The 26385-nt window shown below is 41.1% G+C and overlaps 2 protein-coding genes across 2 annotated transcripts in view; one reads left to right on the top strand and one right to left on the bottom strand.

Annotated features, from left to right (window-relative positions):
• The window catches only part of MCF2L2 (MCF.2 cell line derived transforming sequence-like 2), a 160136-nt gene that overhangs the window by 65265 nt on the left and 68486 nt on the right, over window positions 1-26385 (top strand). Inside the window, exons 14-15 of the mRNA XM_010572952.1 lie at window positions 1280-1383; window positions 4741-4829. Of these exons, the coding sequence (XP_010571254.1) occupies window positions 1280-1383; window positions 4741-4829 (193 nt within the window). The remainder of the gene's footprint in view (window positions 1-1279; window positions 1384-4740; window positions 4830-26385) is intronic.
• B3GNT5 (UDP-GlcNAc:betaGal beta-1,3-N-acetylglucosaminyltransferase 5) lies at window positions 9122-10298 on the bottom strand. The gene has a single exon (XM_010572951.1). The coding sequence runs from the start codon at window positions 10296-10298 to the stop codon at window positions 9162-9164; it is 1137 nt and encodes a 378-aa protein (XP_010571253.1). The 3' UTR covers window positions 9122-9161.

The following is a 26385-nucleotide window of genomic DNA, read 5'->3' as shown; positions in this document are numbered from 1 at the left end:
ATTCTCCTCCCCAACCCACTGCAGGGGTAGGAGGAATGAGCAAGCAGCTGTGTAGTGTCTAGTTGCTGGCTGAGCTTAAACCATGCCACTCTCCTACATAAAGCTTTTGATACTATGTACTCCTCATTCAAAGAAGTCTGCATCTTTTTTTATTGTATCCCTCAGCTTCTCACAGAGAAGTTCTTCGTGACCACCAAGACTCTCAATGCCTCAAAACGTTAAACTTGATGAAACCATCTTAAACAGAATGTTACCAGATGCATTTGAAAACACCAGCTTTTATTTTTAGAGAAGTTCTTGTTTAATTAGAAAGTTTTCCCACAATAAAACTGAAAAGGACTTAATCTCAGAATTGCAACAATTTTGTTCATTGTTGCCTGACCCAGATTCTCTCATCATTTCATCTGGTATTCATATTTGGTTTTACCATGACATGCATGGTTGCCTGTATCAATTCAGCAACTAAGAAAAAGGAGAGCACTGTTTGCCTTGTACTTCTATAGCAGGCACTGTGAATTCATTATCAATTTAAAACAAAGATACACACTGTAACAGAGAGATTCCTTTCTCCTCAAGTGAAATCTATGATTCCCCTTCTCACAGTTTGTTCTAAACCTTTTCTTTGGACAGCAGTCTCAGGGTAAGTGGTTATGTTGTTAAGAATGATTTTCTAGTAGCATTAGACAACTGTCAACTGTGGTTTACAGAGCCTGCAAGGCCCAACAAACCTGACACAACAGAGTATATTCTGAAACAGTTTCCTCAGATTCACTGTCATTATATACATGGTCACAGCAACTTGTTGAACACCTTCTCTTTTAAGACTTGTTCACATGATGAAACCTTACAGGGAACAATCCTTTATAATCTGACACTAGATAACCATTACCAGAACCAAAATTTCCTTTCTTTGGGCCCACACAAGTAATAACACCTGAGCTGAAAAACTATGCAAGGGAAAATTACCCAACTGTTGATACAGCTGGCTAACATTTACCTGTGCTACCCTGAAGATGGTTGCCAGGGAGGAAGCCAAACCAAAGTAGTCATTACAGTGTGGAGCTGTAGGTCCCAATTTGAGACACAGCAGAGCACCAAACAATGCAGCCCATCCCTTGTGCCAGCTGGTCCTTCACCACTCCAGCCACAATTCATTCTCTAAGCCAGGTCTCAGTTACCGCTGATGTGACAGGATCTTTGCTCATTGCTTTTATGAGGAAGTAGGATTTCAACTTTCAGCACACATCTTCTAATGTTACTTTCTTTTTGACTCCTTCAGCTACCAACAGGAGGTCCACAGAAATTTCCTGCCCTCCAAAGACCATTTCTGAAGTAGAGTTATCAAAAAAGAAAAACATCAAGAAGACTAAAGGTGGAATTAAGGTAGGCATATCTGTGTTTTAGGGACATCCCATATTGTGAGAGAACTCAAACCAATATATAGGTTTACACACTTGGAATTAAAAAATTGAACATTTAGAAGTTAATTCTCTGCTAAGCATTTTTTTTTACAGTTCATGTTGCAGTTTGAAAGTTACTCAGATGACAGTGTTAAAAAAGATTTATGCTCATGCACATGGAAAAAACAAGTTACACTAAAGTAGAAATCACTTTCAATGAATGAAAGGGGAAAGGTGAAGGGAATGTCCAACAATAATACATTAAAGTGCCTCCAAAGTTTCTGTCTTTCCTTATAGCATGTGAACTATTTTGTTTCTAAAACTGGAATCTTATTCCAGCTCCTCTGAAGTTGTGTTACGTTCAGGGTTTTACAAAGTTATATATTTTTTCCTCATTTAAGTATTTTCTAAGGGTAGTTTCTACACAAAGGAGGAAAGACTAGACATTTAATACTTAGAAATAAACCAACAAACAACCAAGCAACCAAAGAAAAATTCCACCGTTACCTGTTGCTGCATGGGCAAGTAAGGTTCAGGGAAATGTATTTTGCTTTTGTGTCTCTATGATGAAATTTGTTGCATTATTTTTTCTGCAGCAAGATTCTGTTTAGGACTCTTTGGACATCCTTATCCTTTCCACCCTATTCCCAAGCCTGACAGCATTTAAGAATCCCGCCCTGACAGTAGGGAGTCTTTTGTTTGAGCTGTAGAGACTGACTGGGATAACAAGCTATCAAGACAGCATTTGGCCCTCCTTGAGTATTTTAAGACTGGAAGCAGTAGGATCCAGAAACTTCATTCATCTGCAACTCTTGTAACTAAGATGAACAGCACCTGCATCCTGAAACTTCTCATTTGCCCAAGCTAGGTGAAACATCCACTTTCAGAGACCAGACTTCTTTTCTTCCTCATTTGTCTTATTTAAAATGTTTGGGTTTAGATGAGGTAAATATACCTGTGAGAGAGAGGAAGAGTACCACTGAAGTCGTATTCTGAATGGTCTGTGCACAAGTGCTATGTAACTTTGCCAATATCCCCTTTAAAATTTACCAAAAATAAGACAGAAATCAAATCATATGCAGTGCCATTCACTCACAACCTTTTAAATAACATCCTTTTGCCATAGCTTTCCTGCATCTTCCTTGCATTAAGATTCACATTATTAGCTCTTTATGGCAGCATAGCATTAGAATGGTAAAAATGCAATTTAAGGTATGCTTTGAGAAAGAAAAGAATAAGAGCAGGCCCTGAATGTGTTGAGGGAAATAATACAACTAATAGTCAAAATGAATAGCAGAAGAAGTTGGGTAGTGTGGGAGAGAGGTATGATCTTGATTTGGTTGCCTCATGAAAGTGTGATAAAACCAGCAAGTAGCCTTTTTCACAATGTTCAGCAGTTTGGGGGCAGAAGAGGAAGGGAATAAGCTTTGACAGTACATCTCTGGGGAAAAGAAATACCCCAACCTAAAATAGGTTATATACCAGGGAAAGGACATGACACACTAGCCCCTGCAGTTGCAGCTGTTAAGTTTTTCATAGTTCATTAATTATTTTAAAGGCAATTTTTAAAGGTGAACTCTATATAAGAGCATATCCAATAACAGAGATCACATTTTATGATAAAAGTTCTCTGGGTGTTTTCCAGCTTAATCCACTATTATTGAAGGTATTCTTAAAATAAGCACTTTGGATTTTCTGATTTTTAATGAGTAATTCACAGGACAAAATTCATACATCAGTACTTCTTACATCAGTAACAGCCATGCATGATGTGCTACTTTGGCATAAATATCCAAAAACCAGTTTAATCGTGTTAGTGCAGAAACTCCACACCAATCAGAACTACTTATTTTGGGGTTTTGTTAATTTGGTTTTTTTCAGGGGGGACAGGAATATTTAGGGGGCGGAAGGGGAAGAATAGTGTTACCCTGAGGCATGAAAAGCTAAAAATATATCAAGTGTCTACCTGGCACAATTCTATTATTTAACTTTTGATATAATGCAAGCTACTTCAACCCAACTCTTCTGTTATCTGTACCCCTTACTCATACATTTGACCTTTATTTCCCTAAAGCTGAAAAGCAAAAATTAAAATGCAGTCCATTTTCTGAAATGGCCAAAACAGCCTACAACTTCAGCAATAAGCACAGAATAAAATCTAGTTATCAGCAGAAATATACAGCTGGTCTCACCTTTGTCTAAACTCACAGAAAGTAACTTTGGAATTAGTCTTATGCTCATCAGTCTTACTCTCAACAGTAGGGCAGGTAATCAGTTGCATTCCTCCCACATAGTCAGGTATATGCAACAACATGGTACAGGCTTTATAAAGACAACCATTCATTTTTAAATGTACTTTCCAAGACTACAGTGCAACTTATGCCCCCCTCCTTCCCTCCCATTGTTGCTATAAAATGTATTTTATTTGTTCTGATAATACTTTGGGGAGAACAGTTTATCAATGGATTCTATCATCATCACGAACCAGCTAAGTAATTTAGCTATACAGAATATAAGACAACCCACTGCTTTTTTCCTCAGAATCAGTCCTTAAAAACAAAAGTGCTCAGGAACTTAAAGACTCTACTGGAGTTTGGATTAACTGCAAACTCAGCATCTGAGTTTTACTGAATTTGAAGAGATTGCCTTTGAGTAAACCCAAGTAATGCTTGGTACTTTTAAAGCTGCAGGCAAAAAGGGGAACAAGCCTGCTTAAAACTTGCGTGGAGCCCACTTGAAATGATCCAACTCTGCAAGACTGGACAAGGAATTAGCTTAATGTTTATCAAAATATTATGTAAAAAGCCTCAGTCCGTTTCAACCTGGGGACAGCCCTTGCACATGTATACTGTGCTCAGTATTTGAGGGTGTATGCTGTCTTACATAATACTGCTACAAGTACTAGCACTTCTCAGAGGCACAAGAAAGATTCCCTAGACTTCTCCATATGGTACTGAACAAAGAACTCTGAAAACATGAAGTCTTTGGGTTGGCTTCAGGCAGGAAACAAAAAAAATAGTATTTCAGAGTCTAAGGAACAGACTGCTATGCCTGTAATTATCTGAATAAAGAGATCATTCACCTTCTACGGTGGAATATATAAAGACTGCCTGCAGTCAAGAATGCCTCCCATGCCAATACTGAGTAAGGAAATAGAAAAATAGAGAGGAGGTATTCTTGATTTACAACTTGTACATCTAGAATTCAATTATTTTAACTTGTCCAGTTACTTACTAGACTAGGTAGGATCTGGTTTTTATTCTTTTAAAGAGTTAAAGTTCTCTAAATAAAAGCATCAGCAATTAAGTATTTCCACTTTTAATGTGTCCTTCTTACTCAGATTGAAGTGATGCATGAAGCTAGTCAAGGAGGATCTAGCAGAGTCCTGGTGATGAGTGAAAGTGATGAGAACTTGTCAACAAGGAGGAGGTAAGGCTGCACACATGAGCCAGGATCATTTTTTTGTTCTTAGAATGCAAAATAACTGCATTTATGGTACATTCGCTACAACTTCTTTCAAGTTCAAGATTAATGATTAGATATAATTAAGTCACTGAAATGTTTATAGCCATGGATTTATACACAATCTATCAGCTGGAAAAGCAAGCAAGATTTATCTTTTGGTTTGGGTTGGGGGCTTGGGCTATTTTTTGCAATTTTTTTTTTCTTAGAAGCATTAGTTACATGATATGAGAAAATAAGTCATTAGAATAACCCTTGCATGTATTTACAAAAAAGCAGTATTAAAGATCATCTCATCATGTTCAGCATATTCATATTTGACTATATGCCTCTGAGAAGCTTCTGGTTTTTTAAATGCAAGCAATAATCTTTTCTCCCTTTCTGTAAAGTCTTGAGAAAGAGATTAGCGATGCATTTTAAAACACTAAATACTTGAATCATTCAGTTTAACAAAAAGTACCAAGCAAACCCAGTTTAATTTGGTTGAACTGCACTGTTTCTAGGCCAGAGGCAGCAACTAAAAAAAACCAACCAACCAAAACAAAACCAAACAAAAGAAAACCAACAAAACCCACCCTGCAACAAGCCAAACCCCACAATCCTCCCCAACTTAATTTCCTTTGTTCTCTTCTTCAGTATGGTTTAGAGGCATAACATTAAGTATAAGTTATCCATCTCACACAGGTATACACTTAACTTGATGCAAAAGACTACATTTCTAAAACCGCTAGCTTGATACATTATGCCAGACAAATCAGAGACACATACAAAAATGCAACTTACTATTATCTGAATTTAATTATACCTTATGAAAATACTGAGTGGTCTCCAAACCATCAGCTAGTTTTCAGAAAGTGCAAAGTGTGATCTGAAAGAGAACTTTAGATAGATACATATCTCTTGAAGAATGATTGCCTAAAGAGAACATACAATTTTGGAGTTAATATGACCAACAGGTTAAGCTTCTAATATCTGTCTGTTTTATACAACTTTAGACTTAGAAGCTTGGTAAACAAATTTTTGAGCTGTCTCCTTTCTTGGGAACACCAATTTTGTCTTTTGTTCCACAAAATGTTTGGTTCAAGGTAGAACAGAAAGGAAGCAGGGGAAGGTAGGGGGGAGGGAGAAGCAGTTCCAAGGCCTCTCCTAAGAGGGCAGTCAGAATAGCATTTAAAAGCATGAGAGTTACAAAGAAAGCAACAAGAGATATTTACCTTTGTTGTGTTGTTGTTTTTTTAAAAGAAATAAGTCTGTTTATTCAAAACAAATTTTACAAAACAATTGTCTTTTTGTGGTACAGAGCAAAGTAAGAATAAATATTGAATACTTTGTATAAAAATTAGTAATATCAAAGGGAAACTGATGCAAACCAAACAAACAGGTAAAAACAATTTTAGCATTAAATATGCTGTGCAACAATGTCAAACTCTTAATGAGGAGTGACCATTCAGGCTGATACAGTTTTATTTGTAGAAGTAAAACCTGACAGCCCTGCATTGGAGCACCGAGACTATTGTTAAAAAAAGGTTCCAGATAAAGGTGTACAAATCTTAAGTCAGTGTTTAGAACCAGAAAATAAGAAGTTTTCTAGCATCTCCATTTTTCTTAAAGGAGTGCATTCATGCTTTCCTTTTTATTCAACAAGCAATTTCTTTTCACTGCAGCAAAAGGAAATGCATACTACAAACATCAAGGCCCTTTTAAGCTTAAGAAACAATCCAAACAAAACTCAAACCAGCTGTAAAACAAAGTATTTCAACGGTCAAAAGTGACTTTCAGATAATGGGAAACTACATTTAAACAGTGTTTTAGATGTTAGATAGGTCATTACCCTATAGAAGTTTAAGCTACTTAAATTTCTTTACCTTTGCTTGTATGAGTGAAAACAATAAATCCCAACACATAGTTATGCTGGAAAAAATCGTAGTCTTAATAGTACATTTTGATTGCATACTGCATATGAGGACCCTCCTTCCCTACAGTGAACAGGGTGGCTTTTTCTAGTAGTGCAGTTTTGCTGTGCAGCTTGTTGATTTAAACAGCTCACAACAGGTCAGAGATCTGATGAAGCAGCTTTCCTTCAGTACAGAATACTACTTTCTCTATATGTGCATTTATTGCTCTAAGTCAACAGGTTATATAGATCTAGGGTTGTCTTGTGTTTTGTTTTTTTTTTTTCTTTTAAAAAACACACATCCTCAATACTGTAGTCAATCTGTATAGGCAATAACAAGAACAGGATTTGTTCTTTTGAAAGTATAGCTGTTACATTCTTCAATCATTCTGACACTGGTAAATGATATATTTGTGGGCTCTTTCTTTATATATTCAACATTTGCATCCAGTTAGGATTCTTATTATTTTCCTTCTGGAAAACAATTATAGACAGTTACATATTTCACTTAATTCCAGTGGCTACCTACCATCCATCTGAAATGGCAGCTTAGAGGACAGTCAGCAAGCTCACTCCTGGATTCTGTCTATGCTAACATACACCACTGGCCATCCAAACCATTAAAGCCTGCAGCACAGCTCCAAGAGCAGTAGCAATTATTTAAGCAAAAGTTTACTACTTACTTGCAGCTTAAAACTGCCAAGTCCTGTATAGCTGTTCTACAGTAAAGTCAAAAGACACAGATCAAGTACCTCACTGCTCCAAAGAGCAAGAAACTTCAGGCAGAAGAAAAAGGCTATAGTCTTAGACAGGAAAAGCTAGTAGTATCACTCCTGTAATTAGCACATTTCCGACAGATGCTTGATAACTTGAGCTTTTGCATTGTTATTGCTCTACTGATAAGCATGACTCATTCAAGCTTTCAGAAGTAGCTTTCTGACACTGTCCACACTAGAACTTGTTCCAGCATCACATCAGTTCACAAGCAATATCTGACCATACCTTGCGTGGGCTGTGTGTCCACTCCAGGAAGAACTACCACAGGTTTGGCAACTAGCAACTAAAATAGCTGTCCTGAGAGTCTGTGAAAACACTGTTAGTGAGCTATACAGAAAAAGACTGCAGACATCCTAGAACTTTGGTTCTCTATGATATTTATATGGCACCACAGTACAACTCATAATGCCTGGAGTTTGAGCATCACTTAGTTCTATCCTGATTTACAATGCACAGGTGTATTGTTCCTCCTGCAGGTGATATTATTGAAATATATTTTAAAGATTAAGGGCTTTGTGGACACAAACTACCCTGAAATTTTAAAGACAACCTTGTGCTTAAGACTTCAGGAGAAATATTTCAGTGATTTTCATTTGTTTTCTGAGTTTCTGTGGCTCAACATCTCCCTCACCCTTCACTGTGAAGTCAAACTTTGTGCAGAAAATAACCTCCCTCTTTGTTAGTACAAGCATGAAATTTTGCTTTTTTGAAGTCTTTAACAGCTTCAAATTAGCTATAAGTAACATTCTCAGGGACTTTTGCTTGGTTTTCACCTTTAGAACCATTAATGTTGGAAAGCAGAAGCATTGTTAAAAGAAAACTCATTTAGCTTATTTGCTTATTAAAGATTGGACTGTTCAAATATACCGCTTCAGTTTTCAGAAGGCAGAGAAAGGTTAGCAAAACCATTACATGAGTAATATTTGATTTTTATCCTTTCAAGTTCATTCCTGATCTAAAGATAGCTCCTTTGTTACTTAACCAAGTCAGAGGGCACTCAAACACTGTTTCTCTATTTCAAAGATTTAGGGAGCTCTGAGAAAAAGATTGTAGCAGGTCTTCACTTCTAGCACTGTGTTAATTGTGCAGGTCCAGACTTTCTGTGAAGCATTGAGAAATGGCAAATATTTGTAACCGATTTACATTGCCTTAAACTACTGCAATAGTCTCAGTCATGAAGTCAGAAGTTCTATTTTCCTCATGTTTTGAAAGGTCTACTCCATTTTGATATAGCAGATTTTCTTTTTACCATCGCGTGCCTTAGTTCACATTAAGTTTTTTTTAAAAAAGCTAAGACTTACTGACAAGTTCAAAGTAACAGACATTTTCGTCAAGCATTTCAAAGTCTAGAAGTCAAGTCCATTACAGTTCATTTAATCCAGACTTGCATACCTTGAAGAGTGTAAAAAAAGAAACAGGCTACAATGTAAAAAGTTGCAGTACAGTAGGAGAGCTATTCCAATAGGAGTTTCTGAACAGAATTTGGGACCGTGTCCCTCCCCCGCCCCCCCAAAACTATTCACATTTAAGTTTTACATCTTTCCATGTTTACATATATTTTGAATAAACAGCTAAAAAGTTGTTGCTCTGTTTTGGCTCAGTGGATCTTCAACGCAGATATTCAAGTATTACGAAAATGCAGCTGAACAAGGATACGTGTCCTCATAATACAGTTTACAGAGAAGCACAATATTGACTAATCTGCAGTATATTCCACCCCAAATCCCCGAAGAAAACTTTTTAACTTTGGGATCTGTAGCCTGCTTCCAGAGCTGGTGAAGATCATCTACATGCCCATGAGATGTCATCATCTTGTTATAAATGCAGGGATGATATGGAGCCTTTCCTTCCCCAGAAAAAAATACATGATATTGTGGTACAATTCCCATTTTATTGGCACAGAGACCCATGAAAACATCATCTATATAAAGACTTGTATTGAGAGTCAATGAAGCCTCATATACTTTAGCTGCTACATCATTTGATATTACATATGCAGCTCCTGCTGTATAGTCGGGATAAGAGGGCCACTGGTACATTTCATATGGAACATAGTATTTGCTACTCTTGTCTCTTACGGGAGGGGATCCACGATGGACACGACCAATCCAGAGATCTTGAACACCTATTTGTGCTAGACTTTGGAGATAGGCAACAAGATTTGGCATATGGATAAATATATCATCATCTGCAGACATAATGAACCTGGCATGAGGACAGTAGGCATTCACCCAGCTAAACTGCAAAAGCAATTTAAGAGTAAGATTGTGAAAAGTATCCAAGAAGTCTTGCTGAATCAAATCATTGTATTTCTGGTCTTCCAGCTGAAGTTCTCTTTGCAGCTGTGCTTGCTGCAGATGATCTGTTGGTTGTCCTAAAGCAAAAAGAGTTTTAATGTTGGCATTAAGTTGAGAACGAACATACTTCTCATTACCCCAAGTTTGTCTAATTGCATCCCTCCGATGACGGTTTTCGGGAGAAGTCTTCACAAACAACAGGAGAAGGACATCCTGCTGCTGACATTTCTCTCTGTGGTTGATCAAGTACTGGTAGCTTGATACTCTGTCCAAGTTATCCCTGTTGACAGACAGGCTGTCATTCACAAAATGGTAGCTATTTATGAGGTATCTGTACGAATAGGACTTCATATGGCTCACAATGTGATTATCAAACGGTCCCCAAAAAATCATGAGACACAGTATGAAGCAAGTGGCAAATATCTGCAAAAAATGGCATTTTCTGACTCTTCTGGGACTAACAAACATTCTGATGCAGTTTCTATAATCCTTATTCTTGTTCAGGATCAGTGTTTTCACAGTGCCTGTGTTTTAGTTTAAGAGCACAGTGTCAACCCTTCAAGATAAGTGTCCATTGTAAGGCATGTTGTCTGTCATTCAGTATCCTTTAATTCAGCTTTGTTCACAGATTTCACAAGTCATCTTTCTCAAAAAACATTTTTCTTTGATTGAAAGAATGCAGGCACTGTTCAAAGATGAGACTTGCAGATGAGCATTTTCCTTTTGGGCCATCTTGAAGTGAACACTATAGTTCTAATTGGATCTTCTCATGTGTTTCTTTCCTTCATGAAGATGAATACCTACCAATTGTAAGGGCAGGGGGAGAGGAGAAAAGTGTTAGTGAGCTGATACTAACACATCTGGGTTTAGGTTTGGTCATGAACATGAGCTGACTACTCAGACACTCCCCATCACCACCCACCTACCACCCCCACCCCAAAAAAAGCCTGGCAGCAAGTTAGCAGTTGTCAGTGGCCCAGAGCAAACACGAAGAAGGGGAACTTGACACAGAGGCTTCAGTTCTGACACAAGAAACTCTTAGACAAGCCCACTGCCATTAACCAACAGATGACAACATTCTGTTTAAATTCTTTAAGCCAGGAGGGAAGCCACACCCTACAAATGACCGAATTTACAAGTTGCCTTCGGACAGCCTATTAAAAACCAAGACCCACGCAGAGACCTGCGACCGCTCCCGCATGTGGGAGCACCGGGCCACCGCAACGGCCAGAGCCCCCCCCGCCCCGACAGGCCTCGCCTCCCTCACAGCCACCGCCCATCCCTCAGCCAGGCTCCCTGCGAGAAGGGGCCGGAGCCGACTGGAAAGGAGGCGAGCAAGGCAGCCCTCGCTCCAGTCTGGCTGAAGGCAGGTTGGGCAGGGCCGCCCGTGCCTCAGCGCAGCCCCCCCCACCCCGCCCCGGCTCCTCAGGGGGCCGCAGCCTCTGCCCTGAGGGAAGGCGCCACCTCTGTGGCTCCCCTTGCCCGTACCGGGCCTTCCTCCCCCACAGCCCTGGTAGGGCCGCAACGGCCTCATTGCCCAGCACCTTCCCCACCCCGGGCCACGGAGCCGCAGGGCAGCACTGCTCTCCTGCCTCCGCCCCACGGGCAGGCTTGCTGAAGGGAAGCTGCCGGCTGACCTACACAGCCAGCCCCAGCCTGAGGTTGGCTGAAAAGCACCACTGCTACGACCATGCTCCAGCAGCACCCATTACCACACATCCCACCTACCAGCTTAGGACATTCTTAGCCAATAGCGCAGATGGAGATTGTTTGTACCCGAGCTGTGGTTAAGAGGCAGGTTATGCAGCAAGCCACACCACACAGGACCACAGACTCTCCAGTTAGGCACCCCTCAGTCACCGATACACCAACCTAATTAAGGCCAGACAGCTAACAGCAGACAGCAGTGCTACCATCTCTGCTACCAACTAGGTTTTGGTGAAGAAAAGAATCCAAAGCACAAAAAGCCATGCAAGCCCAGCCTTCTCGCCCCGCAGTTTGTAAAATTCAGTTCTTGTACCCAGCGTTGTCTCCCCTACCTAATAAACAAGAACGGCCTGAAGTAGCAGCTATTTGCTCATCCCATAAAAACACAAGAACAGAGCAAGCTCTCTGTCAAGCAACAAGTGTAGGACTACTGCCATAAGGAATGGCACCTCACAAGCTAAGCACTTCTTGCACAGAAACACAACCTCTGAAGCAAAAGAACACAAGCTATCACTATTACGTTAGAAGAAACATGCAACACATGTTTTGAGGTTGTTGTACCCATCTAAGGTCTTGCAGCTAGGTAGGATGACGAGAAGGCAACAGACTATACAGAGATAAGGAAACTTAGAGCCATTTTGTGGTGTAGTTATCTACCACAGCAAGGGGACCGGCTGCTCAAAATGGAAATGGTGATGGAAACTGCATTGGTGCAGCTGAGGCTCGCAGATAGTAGTGCATAACAGAAAAGCTGTATGGGCAGTTTGGTGAATAAAAGTCAGTCAGCTCTTTTTATAGTATCAGTTTAAACCCTTTTTATTTTGGAAACATGAAGTTAAACAATGCACGTCAGAGTTATAAACTCAGCAACTTTACAATAGAACACTCTTGCAAAGCTTACTCTTGTTTCAGATGAAGCAGAGATGCAGACAAGCTGGAGTGTTACAGAAACCCAGACATTTGATAGCTCCTTTTGGAGGAGTGGGTCTGAAAATACCCGCTACTTCCTGAGAGTAAGGATAAGTTCTGGTTTTCCCCTCTGACCTAGATGCTTATTTGTGCTCTTTTCCAAAAATCTGTACTCTGCGTGAAGTTGGCCAGTTAGCACAAATGCTGCAGCATCATCTCTCCCAGTTAAGTTTACAAAGTCTGGAGAGAGAAAAGAAAAAAGGCTCAGCCTAGGTGTCAGGGTGCCCACTGCTATCTGATAGCTTAAAAGCAGCTGACTGACTTTTCTGACAGTAAAGGGAGCACAAGGCAATCTATTTAACCGCTTGAAACAGTTTACCTTGGTAAGCACAGGAATCCTAGTCACCAAATAAAACTTTTTTAGATTACACTTGGATAAGATGTTTTGCCAAGTCTACAATTGCCCACATCATCTGGTAAAAGGGGACAACAGTCAACATCACAAATAAAGTGACAGAGATCATTGAAGAGTAGCAGTGAAACTAACCTGCATGACATTTATTGCCACTATGGAAGAATAGAAGCCTCCCCCCCGCCCCCCGCAAAAAAAACCCAAAAAACCCAAACCACAGAAGTCACCATGGAAACAGCTTTAACTACAGAACAGACAGCAGGGGACAAGAGATGCACATAGACTAAGTTTTTTGCTCCCTAGCACCCCCCTCCTGGAAGTCAGAGATGCTGGAAAGAAAACCTAAGCTTTTCTTAGAAGACAAAAACCCAAGCCATAAGATCAACTGACTACAGGCTAGAACAGTCTGGTCTGTCATTTCCTTAATCTGGTTCAGGGGAATTAGATCAGTCTTTAGTAGACAGAAGTTGCTCAGAATCCTCCTCAGAACATACCCCTCAAGTAAAAATTTAAAATGCAATTATTGATGAGCAATACTGATGAAATTTAAGGAGGCCTATACCTACACCACCGCCCCCCCCATCTCCCTCCAAAAAAAGCCTGGAGATTTGCACTGAAGGTACCAATGCACAAGTAGAGTCTCCTTCACTGTCAGAACTTTTTATATCACCTTTCAACACCCATCATTTGGGCTTAGTCATGCTCTCCTTCCCTTAACAGGAGAACAGGCTGAGTTACCACAGGAGCTATTAAAAGCCAACTGATTCTCATAATTCTGAGAAAAGAAAAAAACAAAACACACAACACACCAATGCATTCTCCCTAGCATAAGGAAACATCATGGAACAGAGACAAAACCATGTTTGACAGTCATTTTTCTGACCATAATTAAGGTGTTTTGCCTCTTGGTGTGCATTTTCTTACTTGTGGCTCAGAAGCTTTTAGATCCACCCTGAGACTGGAGAGAGACTGGGAGAACCAAGCACATACACAGTTCCTGTAGCTGCCTCCCTTTCTGGTAGACTGAGGGTTCACAACTGCATGTGGTCTTCCCCATTTGCAAGTACTGAAAGCTTTTTTCATCCTGCAGCAATCCTACCTTTCCTAAAGGGGTTTGTTATTTAACCTTTCAGTATTGCGACAAGCATGACTACCATTTGAATGTAGCAACTGTTTACAATTCTGCATTTTGCATTCAGTATACATTCTGGGATGAAAGTGGAGCTAGCATAGTTTGTTATGCAAACTCGATAGTTTGTAGAGTGACAACTGTGGAAAAGCAGATCCTCAGAGAGCTACTTAGATGTCCACAGAAGTCAATATTTGAAAAAAGTCAGTATGAAGTTAATTTCAGGATAGAATTAGAACAGTTTTGGAAAGTCCACTGAGGAGAGGCAGACAAGAAAGACCCTAAGGAAACACAGAAACACCAGAGAGACAGACCCTCACCAGAAGAGCCATTAAGAGGCAACATTCACAAAAAAGACACTCCAACATCAAGATTTTTTTCCCCAACTACCACCACTCTGATAAAAACCTAAACCCAAGAGAAACCAACTAAGACTGCCCAGAGAGAACACCCCACAACTCCCAGCTACAAATTTTGTCATGGAGTACAATACACAGGCTGGGCTTCAATTAATCTGCAATAGATTTGATATACCACATCCCTGCATCATGTGTATTTTAGGACAAAGATCATAATGTATAGTTATTTTTCACTCCTTCTGCCTAGGACAGAAGGTAAGTTTAGGTCACGAGTAGCTTTCCCAGGCAATGCAGGATATTCCACAAAACATTATAAATAGAACAATTTTTTTATTTTTATTTTTACTATCTGCTTGTAGCAACTGTCCCTTTCACATCAACAACTCTTGGATAAAGAAAGTTCAGAAGATGTACAAGAAAGAACACCTCAAACATTACCTAGTTTGAAAGAGAAGTCATCTGAAGAGCTGCTGATCTCTATATCCACATCTTGTCCTTGGCTGTGCCAAGAGCCACTTAGTTTACAGGTGCAGTTCCATGTGATGGTTGAGCTCAATCAAAAGCTTACTGCTGCCAGTTGGGGACAGCCTTGCACTCTCTTTTCCCCCAACCCTGCCCTCTTGTCCTCACCACATGGACCTTCCACAGATTGCAACAGCACTGGAGCTTATATAGCTGCTCAACAAGCCAAATTCAGCTCCTCCCAACCTCTTCCCCTCAAAAGGCAATCTGCTGAAAACCCAAAGCAAGTATCAGAAGCAGTTAATTCAGGTCAAGCTGTATCTAGAGCCTAACCTAAGTGCACAACAGGACTCAAAGTGTTTCCTTTGTAGAATCAGACGTAACACACATTGTTTCTAAAGCTTTCAGTCTTTTCAATGCTAGGTCTACTACCAGGCTCTGTGTTACTACAGAAAACTTGAAGCCCTAAGACAGGCTTTTGGTCTAAAGTCAGGATAGTCCTGTCACATGAGCTGTTCCAAATCAGCTTGTTTGATTAGTGGATCAAGATGTCCAGGTTCAAAGGCACATTGCAAGGATGCTCCCTCCTGCTGGAAGACTTCAGATGTCACATGGACCTAAGCTGCAACACCACTTCTACAGCACTAAAGGAATGTGACCAACCACAGAGGTGACAGAAGCAGCCATGCTGCACTTAAAGCTACAGGGACTAAGATTAGTACTGCCTGGATTTGAATTCAGACAGATTTGTCAAGCCCAGCATAACAATGCAACAATCCTGAAGACCGGGTTGGATTTTCTTGAAGCTTTCAAAATCTGTTTAGAAAGGAGCTACAGGGTTCAAAGAACACGTTTTGGCATGTTTGAGAGTTTTGTTTAAGCAGAATTTAAAACTTTTTTGCAATGTTTGGTTTCTGAGCAATGTAAATAGTTATAATTCCTATGAAATTGAACTCTTCCATCTCCAGCAGTACCGATTTATGTACTGCTTACACCAAAAGACTGAAGGAAATATAGTCAAGTTAGCACATCAAATAAGCCATCAAAATACAAAATTACATGTTTATCAAGATTTTCCCTTCCAATTGACTAACTAAAGGTTAAGAAAGTATGTTCCTAAATTAATGGGAGCAAAGCCTGAATGGACATTACTGCTTACCGCTTTAGCTACAAGATTATGTAACCCAGGTTCCTCTTACCATTTTTCTGTTGCTGACACATCTTCACAAGTCACGCTGTCTGTCATCTCTACCAGGGCCTATGTCTTCCTTCTTCACTTCCCAATACTTGAAGAACTTCTTATACATTAAGAAGTTCCTTTGAAACTAATCTTCAAGTTCCTCATATATGAGCTGTATCACAAAAGAAAACTGAACAGAAACACTGATCAAGTTACACCCCTGACACTTCCAGGATTTCCTGCCATAGTGACATTTTAGGTTGTTTTAGAGTCAAAAAGGTCATTTTAAGGAAAAAAGATACAGTAAGGTACTTAGCTAAGCCTTCCTTCCTACACAGTTCACAAGCACCAAGGTGGAAAGAAAGCACATGCACATAGCCTGCAAAGAAAATAATTTCAAATATTGTGGAAACTTCTACTGTTATACCTTGTTCTGTACAACACTGGTGAGAAATGGAAGTCAATTTGGACAGGTATCCTGTAGGAAAATACGGTCACAATGACAATGGGATTAACAAAAACAAAGTCTAGTGCTGTAAGGATCTATGAAAAGTCTGGAGTCAGGTCATGGATGTTGCATCAATAAGGAACATTAATGCAGGGATGACTGACAGTAGCTTTGAAAATTTTGTTTCAAGAACATTTAACCCATTTTCTGCAATCTCATATGCAGGCCTTGCCTGCAAGTTTTTTTAGTTTGCCTGCAACTTGCAGTCAGGGTACAGTTTCCTGAGATGGTAGAATCAACATTCTTAGATGCTTTTTGTGCATGTGTTGAGAACTTCTCAGATTGAACAGACACCTGATTTTCAGAAGTTGCACATCCAACACCTTCCAAAACATGAACTCCTTAAATGATTCTGAAGTTGCTTAGTCAAGAGCAAACCCCTTATTAAAAAAGTGGGCATTGAAGTACAGCAATTTCTCCAGGAGAGCTTTGTATCAGAAACAACTAACAGCAGCATGTAAAGCTGTGACCACTTGCTGCTTCCCATTAATGTGTAACACTTTTAAGTGCTGGGGCAATCTCTGAAGTGTTCATTGGCAAAGAAATTCAAAGGATGGCAACACATTAGATGGCAGTGGAGTAAAGCATTTCAACTCCTTCAGGGCTGGAAGCAGAAACAGGTTGTAAATGTTTAAGAAACTGCCAGAAAACAGCCAGCTACCAGTGGAGATTTAGTTTCTACAGAGGTTTTGCACTTGGTGTAACTACTGGATGGAAAGGAAGAGAGTGATTTCTTCAGCTTTCCCCAAAATGAGCAGCAAGCTTCCCAGCTGCTACAAGCAAGTCTAAATGGAAGCATCTGCCAGAATGAACAAACTTGCCTTCTTAAGTTGCTTTCATCAGGATCAGTTTCCTGAAACAGTTCCTGTGCAGACAGCAGGAGAGGAGCAGGACCACATCTTTCAAGCACCAGTCTACGTTTAGACTGCAATTTTCAGTTGCTTTAACTTGCTATATCCACTGCAAACTCTTCCCCATACAAGCTAGAAGGGAGGACTGCATTTTCCAGAATGAAAGCCTCCAAAATATGAGTCAGTTCAAGGGATTTTGCACAAAACACACAAGCACCACCATGAAATTCTTTGGTTTGTGTGCAGCAGATTGAGTGAAAGGAGCCAGTTCTTTGTACGGACAGTGAAGATAACATTCTGAAGTTTGAGAGTCTAACAGGATTGAGGCTGCTTGCCCTCAGTTTCTGAGAAGAGTGACTAAGTTAAGTACTTAACTTCCATGCAGGCAAGTCAGAGCTCTAAGACATAGCTACAAAGGCCGTAATGGTACCCATTGTACAACCCATCGCATCTGTTTTGGCAGATGCCAGTGATGAGCTCTAAGGCTATACTGAACAGCAGTCTGCATTTATGCAAGTTCCCTTTTACAGTGCCAATATTTAAAGATGTGCCAGATTGGTACACATTCCTTTCAACTCTCATGTACTAAGGCAAAAATATGCAGCAAAGGGGCAGAGCACATTAACTGCAGCTATTATTGTTACCCCATCAGGTGTGGATGGCAGAGCTTAAGAATCAAACCCATTTGCACAGCACTAGGCTTTCTGCTTCAGAGTGATATTTCAGTCAGCTCTTCTTATAGCCTCTAGAAAGCTCCCCTCCCCCCCAGTTTTGTAGATCATTTCTGTTTATATCTGGAAGCTTCTGTACAAGCGGTGTAAAGAATTTGCTACTGACTATGTAGCACTTAATCTCAGAATATTATAAATACACCTTGCCTGCAAAAGTGGGTGAGGACCACAAAAGGCAATAAAAAAAAGGGCTAGCTTGTCACTGCTTTCTATCCCACATTAGTGTATTCACCTCTTTACAAAAGTGTATTTCGGACAACCTTGCAAGAAGGACATCCCATTACACATGGCAAGCTTTGAGCTGAAGGTTGAAGAAAACTGAAGGTAATTGTGAAGTATCAAGCAGTTAAGGATCCAGTCCAAAGCTCAGCACTGAAGACGAGAATGCAAATTCTCTAGTTACACATTAATGCTGAATTTGTTTCATAGCATGTTGAAGAGCTACATCACAGCCCCACCTAATCAGTAATTCTTTCTGCTGCCTGTTTTAACTAAGCCCATTCAAATATTTATTTGCAGCTAGATCTAGAGATGTTATTTCCTGCCTATTTTCCCCACAAACCTAAGGTGATTTCCGTTCCAGTCTACAGGCCATACCTGAAGATCAAGCTGAACAACTACCTGAAGCAGGTTTTTTTTCCAAGCTAGCTGCCAAACTAAGTCGTCAAATTTAAGACTGACACAACTAATTGTAAGACGACTAGTTTAAGCTGCCTTTCTATGAGGCCTCACTTTGAAACTTTTTTTTTTGCCTAGTAAAGGCCTCATTTAAACAGAAGGCTAACAGTGTTGTACCATGGTCATTTTAAACCATGCTAGACTTTGCTATCCTAGTTCCATGTTTTAAGTTTTCCATTCCAGAGTAAATATTCTCTCATCTGTTCTCCAATCTATCCCTCTTCCTCAGACAATACTTTAGCCTATGATCACAATTCAGCATCAAACTCCAGATGGATCTTCTTCCCACATTGCAGCAAGAGTTTACAGTCAAAATTGGGATGTTACATGTGTCACTAGCACATGAGCACTAAGGCAGGAAGACCGACAAATGGGAAGTTCAATTTGCAGATCAGAATGCAGGGGTTTCTTGTGCCAAAGCACTGTGGGTGTTTTGTTTGGGGTTTTTTTTTTTCAGTTAGACCAATGATGATAAAACATGCTAGAATTAAAAAAAAGTCAAGTCAGATACTGGCTAACTGACAGGGTACAGGAACTGGTGGGGTTTTTTTAGTGTTCTATTAGACTACTGCTTTCCAGATTTAAATTAGCACAGATCAGAGATATGTGAACTCATGAGTCCACATAGCAGAGTATCATCCCATACAGACTTCCCAAATCAGTTCAGCTGCAAAAACCTGCCTCTCCCTCTTAAGCATGGCTTATTAACCTTAGCCAAGTATCATGCTGACTTACCATCCAGGTACCATTTATACTCTCTATATAACCAAGCATGACAGAAGTCCTGGATCACCCCTTTCCACATCAAATATTTTCTTCCAGTAGTTTCTGTTCCCAAACATACAAGTAGAGCCCTCTGAGACAATCTGCAGGTTTACTTGTCTACCTGCAAACCGCATACACAAGAGTTCAAGGAAGCTGGGCTGTAGAACACTAGTGCTGGTTCCCATCCCAATAGCACCTGGCCAGTAAAAACCAACATCACTTTTGTTAAAAACTCTTCCACTTATATGACCCAAGTCATGTAGTCAGGAACATAGCCTGTTTTTCAGTTTTTTATACACATTGTAGAAATTAAGGATCAAATCAGGTCCCAATCCTATGCACAGGGATACTAGACAGTACAGACTAATTTTCTCCATTGCTATGGAAGTATGCAGGTCTTCAGTTTCAAGGCCATGCTTTCCCCTCCGTATATACACACTCAGCAAGCACAAGATCTAATGCTAGACTGAATCCACCATGCAGAGATGTGTGCTTTGCTTGAGATACACCTACACACAAAGGTGTCCTAGTAATTTAAGATAGTCCTCTTAAAGCAGCTATAGAATCAGCCTAGAAAACAAGCAGCTCTATGGAGAAAAACAATACTTCTATCAATATCTAAGAAAGCATCTGCATATACAATTAAATTTAAAAGATGAGCTTTCTGATGAGTGAAAAATCATGAGGAAGAGAACCTCTTTAAGATGACCCCCAATGGCTCATCACCCCCACAAACATAGCAGAGCTGCCTTTGCCACATTACTTCAAAGCCCTCCTCTCGAGATCACCAAGAGCAAATACTGTTTAAGCCACTTCATCTTTCCTTACAGCCACCGATCTACAAGCACATAAGAACAGATAGTCATTGCACACTCAGCTCCCTTGGCCCTTAACAGAATCATGCCTTGTTCATTCTCACCCCGTCCTGTTCACTGCTGTGCATAGCTTCCAACAACTCTTAAGCTGAAAGAGAGAAATGTTGTATTCTACTCGAGGCTGAGGGAAGAGGAGAGTTATTAGTGACCTTGTCTGCTTCTTGGATAATCTCATCTAGTGAGTTGTCTTCTTTTATCAATAGGAAATTAATCTATTTGAATCAAGCAAGCAGCCTATCTGACCACATATTTGCTCTTGTTTAGCACTTGTAATTCAGTTATTTTCTTAAGAGATTAATTCCCATTTGGGGTAGTTCAGCACTAATTTGCTAAAACTGTTTCAACACATGCAAATGCAGTGTAAAAGTGAAGTCTATATATACGGTGTATATACATTTTCTATAGAAGCATGAAGTACTAGTCATTCAAGATACACCAACAGAAGAACTTATATTTTTAATGAATTTAAAGTTACATAAACAGCACCTTGAATTCAATTAAAGAGTCACCCGAACTTTAGGCAAATCATTATCTAGAAATAGCAAACACATCAGACTGTCCTTTTCTCCCAAGTCCTAACTTCCAGACTGCAATTCTGAAAGCATCTGCACAGTCTTCACTGGCATAAGAAAGCCCCAAATAGTTTTAAGGTTGAAACTGAAAAAACATGCTAGAACCAGTATATTAAGAGGTACATGTAGTTTGACTAAAGTCAAACAGATACCATCCAAACCTGTTAGGTTTGTGCTCTCCAATCTCTATCAAAAGATACCACTTCTCAGGGAGCGATTGTCAGTTTGGGGAGAGGGTTAAAGAAAACAGCAAAGAAAGTTTTGCTAAAGCTAAGCATACTGCAAGAGCTGGCTACCAAAAAGGACTAAAGAGGAGAATGTTTTCTGCATTTGCAACACCTGCTGACAGAAGGCACCACTGTCTTAGTACTTCCACGAGATCTGGATTCATATGGCTAGCTAACCTTTTCCTTTAGTTCAGTAGTGAAATGTTAAGCTAAGGTCTATTTAAATTACTTTATAAGACTGCATAAGTTTCAAGGCTTTAATGTAGTTTTCACATTTTAAATAGTTTTCAAGACAGTAAAATATTTCACATCAAAAGCTTAGTTCTTTGTAAATTTAAAAACAGATTCAATACAGAAGGCTCCTTCATACATGTTGGGGGTCTCCATGTTTGTTTCAAACAAGCCAGAAAGACACCAACATCTCAGATTTTATCATAAAATAGATCAAGAACCACTTCAGCATATACAAAGGAACTGAAGATTGGCTGGAATAATAGCGGTGCAAGGCTTTGTTTAAGCCTGTCTGCAAACTGGGTGGGATGAATTCCATTAATCCCCTCCTACTTCTGTGGGAACCAAGGGTAATTTTGGCCTTTTATACAGCCTTTTCTGCAACACAACAAGGCCAGGGATTGAACAGGAGACACTCATCTGCTTTTTGTTATGAAATATAGGGAATAGGAATAGCACAGGGTCATGGCAGAAAAGCAAAAAGAATCAGCACCCCCCACATGCACTTCGGAGAAACATGACAATATAGGAAGCTGTAGCAAGGCAAGAACAGCATCCTGCTGTTTCTACCTTACCACAGCTGAAGTACCCTCACTGAGAGCTGCTAACAAGTCACTGGCCTTAACAAGAACAGAGGACTAAAAGAATTCCTCAGGCCTAGCTTCAAGATTCAAATCAAATAAGAAAAGTCAAACAGAGGAGCTGCAAAACACTGCCAACACGTTTAAAAAGCAGTGAGATTTCCTTAAGACTAGTCTTTGTAAATTAAATGAACTTGTGCATTTGCATTTAACTGGAAGTACTTGTCTCTGCTTAGGAGAAATGGATAGTAGGTCACATGATTTAGTAACATCAAGAGCCAACAAAAATAATATTTTGATATATATAAAAATACATGTCTGTTGTATACACACACACTTCTATGCAAGACTAATGTAAGGCCAAGAATATAACTGAACTACATAGAGCACTAGTATACACACAGCACCAGATTAAGAACTCCTGTGAGGACAGTTCAGTGAAACAGTTCAGTAGAAACTACAAATGGAATTCATTGGGAGACAGACCACAAGACACCAGTCTGTCGACTCTAGAAGGAAGCTACAAAGATGTAAGCTTCTGCTCCCAAGACAGGGATGACTTAAGGCAGAAGGAAAAACAAACACATCCATTAAAGGAGCCTGATCATTCTAGAAAGCTGAGTTTTGAGAAAAATGCAATAGAAAAATCAGTAGTTGTAATTACCACAGGAGTTTACTCGGGTCTTGTGGACAAAGCAGCCAGAACCTCAGAAAAGAATTAGTCATAAGTATAGTACCTTTGCCACCCCTATCACCCACTATAAGGGTTTCCTACTAAAAATGTAGTGAATAAGTATTTTATTGAGAAGTCAGGAAAGTTACAAGGAAGAGCTGCAAAAGCACTTTGTCTAGCCTTAACAACAAAACACATGGATTACGCACCCCCAGTACACCGTGCAAAGTGAAAGCCTAATCTTCCTTTAGTTAACCAACTCGAGTAAAAGAAAATCCACCCATCCTCAATCTGTTTCATATTCCATGGAAAAACACAACTAAGGGGGGGGGAGGGGAGGAGGCTATGGTGATGTATGATGAGTAGCAGTTTAAAGAACAAGAAAAACTGTAAGTTTCCTGCCCTAAGACAAAAGGCCAGTTTAAGTCAATCACCACAAGCCTCTTCAGGTCTTAGCAGAAGTGAAACTGGAAGAAACAAAAGTTGCAAGATGCAGCAGAAGAAATGTGAACAGAAAGTGACTTACTGGGCCAACAGTAAATTCAATTTGAAGCAACCTTCTCCAGCTCTAAATGCAGAGGACTAGCTAAAATCCCTTCCTTTGCCAATATGTCCCAAAGCACCTCCAACAATATGATCTGTGTTGATAAAAGGAGTTCTTTATTTCAAAGTTACTGCACCTGAAAGGTGACAGTGTACCTTCAGAGCATGGCAGCATTCCTGGGAGTTTTGAATGAAAATGTGTGGTCGCTCAAGTTTAAGACTCCAGCAATCTGGAAATGGTACCAGAGAGTCAAACCTGACCTGGTGAAACCGGTTTGCAGCAAGCAAACTTGCTCTGCACTGCAAGGCAAGAACTCCTACAGTCTGTGGTCTTAGCAATATGTAGATATATGTCCCTCTTCAACAGTCCTTCAAACTAAGTTGCTTTTGTTTACAACATTCCCTTCTTTCAAGGTCATCTGTCCAAAGGTTAAGCCATCTTGGGATCTGTTAGATTTTCTGAGTTATTTGGGCATGTAGCAGCAGCATGTCCAAGCCACAATTCCATCTAAGTTGAAGATCAGACTATGCAGCCACCCAAGCAACACAAACTTTAGGACTGGTAGGGGTTCATTCTACAAAGCTGCAATTCCAAAGCAAAGGAGTTGTTTCATTGTCCTGTTTCCATATGTTGCGGTGTTTCTCTCATTGACTATAGAATTCAAGTGCCATCTTTCAAAGATCCTTCCATAGCATTCCCCCCCCTTGCTGCCAAAGGCAAACACCCTATTTGCAAAACTTTTATAAAAGAGGTAAAACCACCTCTCGAGTGTCCATGACTATTATTTCAGTCTTTGAAGATTCAGGAATGCACAGACCTCAGTTCAGGATCTGGACCACAATTTCCCAACTGTTGCAAAGACTCCAAATACGCAATGTCTCCTGTATCAGTGGAAAATCCTGCTGTCATTTATGGCCAACCTGCCAGAGGTGGAGCATGCTGCTTCCCACTGGAATTTCAAGATTAGTTATTACTGAGGTCTGCTGAATAATCAGATAGCCTCAGTCAAGATGTGCACATCCTAGGAAGCTGAGGAAGGTAATTTACTAAACTCTGCAAGTGCCATATGGAAGGAAGAGCTAGTAATGCAATGCTACTCCATCATTTTCTGGTTCCCTCCATGCCCTCTGCTAGTTCTAAGGCCCAGCAGACCTACTACCGTAACAGCAAAACCACAGTAAGTTTTCCCAAGAACAAAAACCTCTCAGTCCTCCTGTACTTTTAGTCAGCGACATCTTCAAGTTAAAGAATTACCTAGACAATTCCTCACGCATAGACTGATAACCATGGGAGATGAGGCAATGCTTTGTACATCCTAGATGCCATAACACTGTAGGCTGCAGAGTAACACCAAACACATAAGCCACCGGCATTTCAAACAATAAGCAATGACTTGCAGGGTTTTCCACATGTTTCTCTCTAATCTGGAGGTAAATTACCATTCCTAGCTTCAGTACTCACTACTCCAGTTTGGCCAGATGTCAGAGAGACTGTCCCAACTAGTGCTTCAGACAACATGAGCAACCAGTTTCCTTCTCAATAATTTAGGATCTTAGAGAAAGCAGCAAGTGATACAGTTTTGATTCACTCAATGGAAGAAAACTAGTAAGCAGATACTGCTATTGCATTTCTATGCAGACACCCACCCCAACCCCTCACCCCTTACCAGTGAAAAAGCCCGCAGTTTTACTGAGATACTACATTTCTGTATATAACAGATGGTGGGCTTCTATGAAACTAGTTCTGTGCAGAACAACCAGTAACTCCCATAATACCAGAGCAACACCCAGCTCTACGTGACAGTCCAGTCTTCTGGAATACTGCTAGAATATTTAATGGCTGTTGTTACCAACAGTGATTTAATGTCCCCTACCCTGCTCAACAAGGGAGAAAGGAAAAAAAACACCTGGCATTCATCCTCTCTTCGATTACAACTATTTCCCCTTTTTAAAAATAATCTATCCCTTTGCTAACCCCATCCTTTTCCCTTTCCAACTGCCAGGAGAAATGCAAGAATTGGGGAGGAGAAGTGAGAACAAGACAGCATCATGCAAACTAAATTTCAACACTTGCACTAGTAGTTTCAACAATACCGCTAAGAGATCCTCAGGCATAAATCTCGGCAGTCCCTAGACGAGGATGCTGCAGCACAAGCAAGCAGCACGTACTCCACTGCTCTGCGTAGCCAGCATAGAATTAAAGGCTTTTTATCATCGCCTTACACTGGAGTAAAGCCAGTCTCCCATCTCTAGACACTCCAAGATCCATCTCGGAAGCAGTTAACAAAGCTACTTCTCCTAAAAAGCTGAGGTGTCTCCTGTGCTCCCTGCCAGTGAGGGTGAGCCAACGCGACTCACCCCTTTCCTCGGGCCCCCGCCGTCCCGTTCTCCAGCCGGAGCTCCGGGCAGCCGCCCCCGCCGCCCGGCCGAGCCCCGCGCCCCCCACACCCGCCTCCCGGCCCGGCGCCAAGAGCACCCCAAGCTCTCCCCAAAACCTTGGAAACCCGGGAGGCTCGAAAATACTCCAAGCTCGCACTGGTGTGGGCTGGAGGCCCCCCGTCGTCGTCCCGCCCCCCCCGCCGCCGCCTGTTGTTACAGCCGCCGCCCGGCACCCCCGCGAATCCCGAAATTAGCGCAAATCCAGCGTTCGCTTTCACACCACCCCGCCTTCCCCCAGCCCCGTCCCCCGGGGCATCCGCGGAGCCCCGGGAGCAGCATGGGAAGGGGCCGAGACGGACGGGGAGAGAGAGGAGCTTTCGGCCATGCGGCTGTGGGCGCCCCTTCGGGGAAACAAAAGAGGGAACCTCGCACACCTCCCGGCCGCCGCCCCCAGCCGACGGTTTGAAAGTCCTCAGCCGGGCCAAGAGAACAGACCAAACCAAAACAAAGAAGAGAGGCTTTTTTTTAAAGCTTTGCTTAGCGCAAACGCGCTCTTGGAAAGCATTCCGCGTCTCCCCCTTTCCGCCTAATGCGTCCTCGCAAGCCGGTTTTTCCTACGGAGTGCCCCAAACTAGTTCTGGGGAGGGCTGCTCCCACCCAGCGGCAGGGCGGCCGGCAGCCTCCGTGCCTGCTTCCAGCGGGGAGAGGAACTCCCGGCACCAATTAGGGCGCTAATGAGGCCAGGGCGGGAGGGTTGCCCCAACGCTCTCGGGGGTGCGTCCC

The sequence above is a fragment of the Haliaeetus leucocephalus genome, unplaced genomic scaffold (genome assembly GCF_000737465.1).
Source record: "Haliaeetus leucocephalus isolate CR32 unplaced genomic scaffold, Haliaeetus_leucocephalus-4.0 Scaffold362, whole genome shotgun sequence".
Lineage (NCBI taxonomy): Eukaryota > Metazoa > Chordata > Aves > Accipitriformes > Accipitridae > Haliaeetus > Haliaeetus leucocephalus.
The sequence above is the reverse complement of the archived record's forward strand: the minus strand, read 5'-3'. Positions and strand labels throughout refer to the sequence as shown.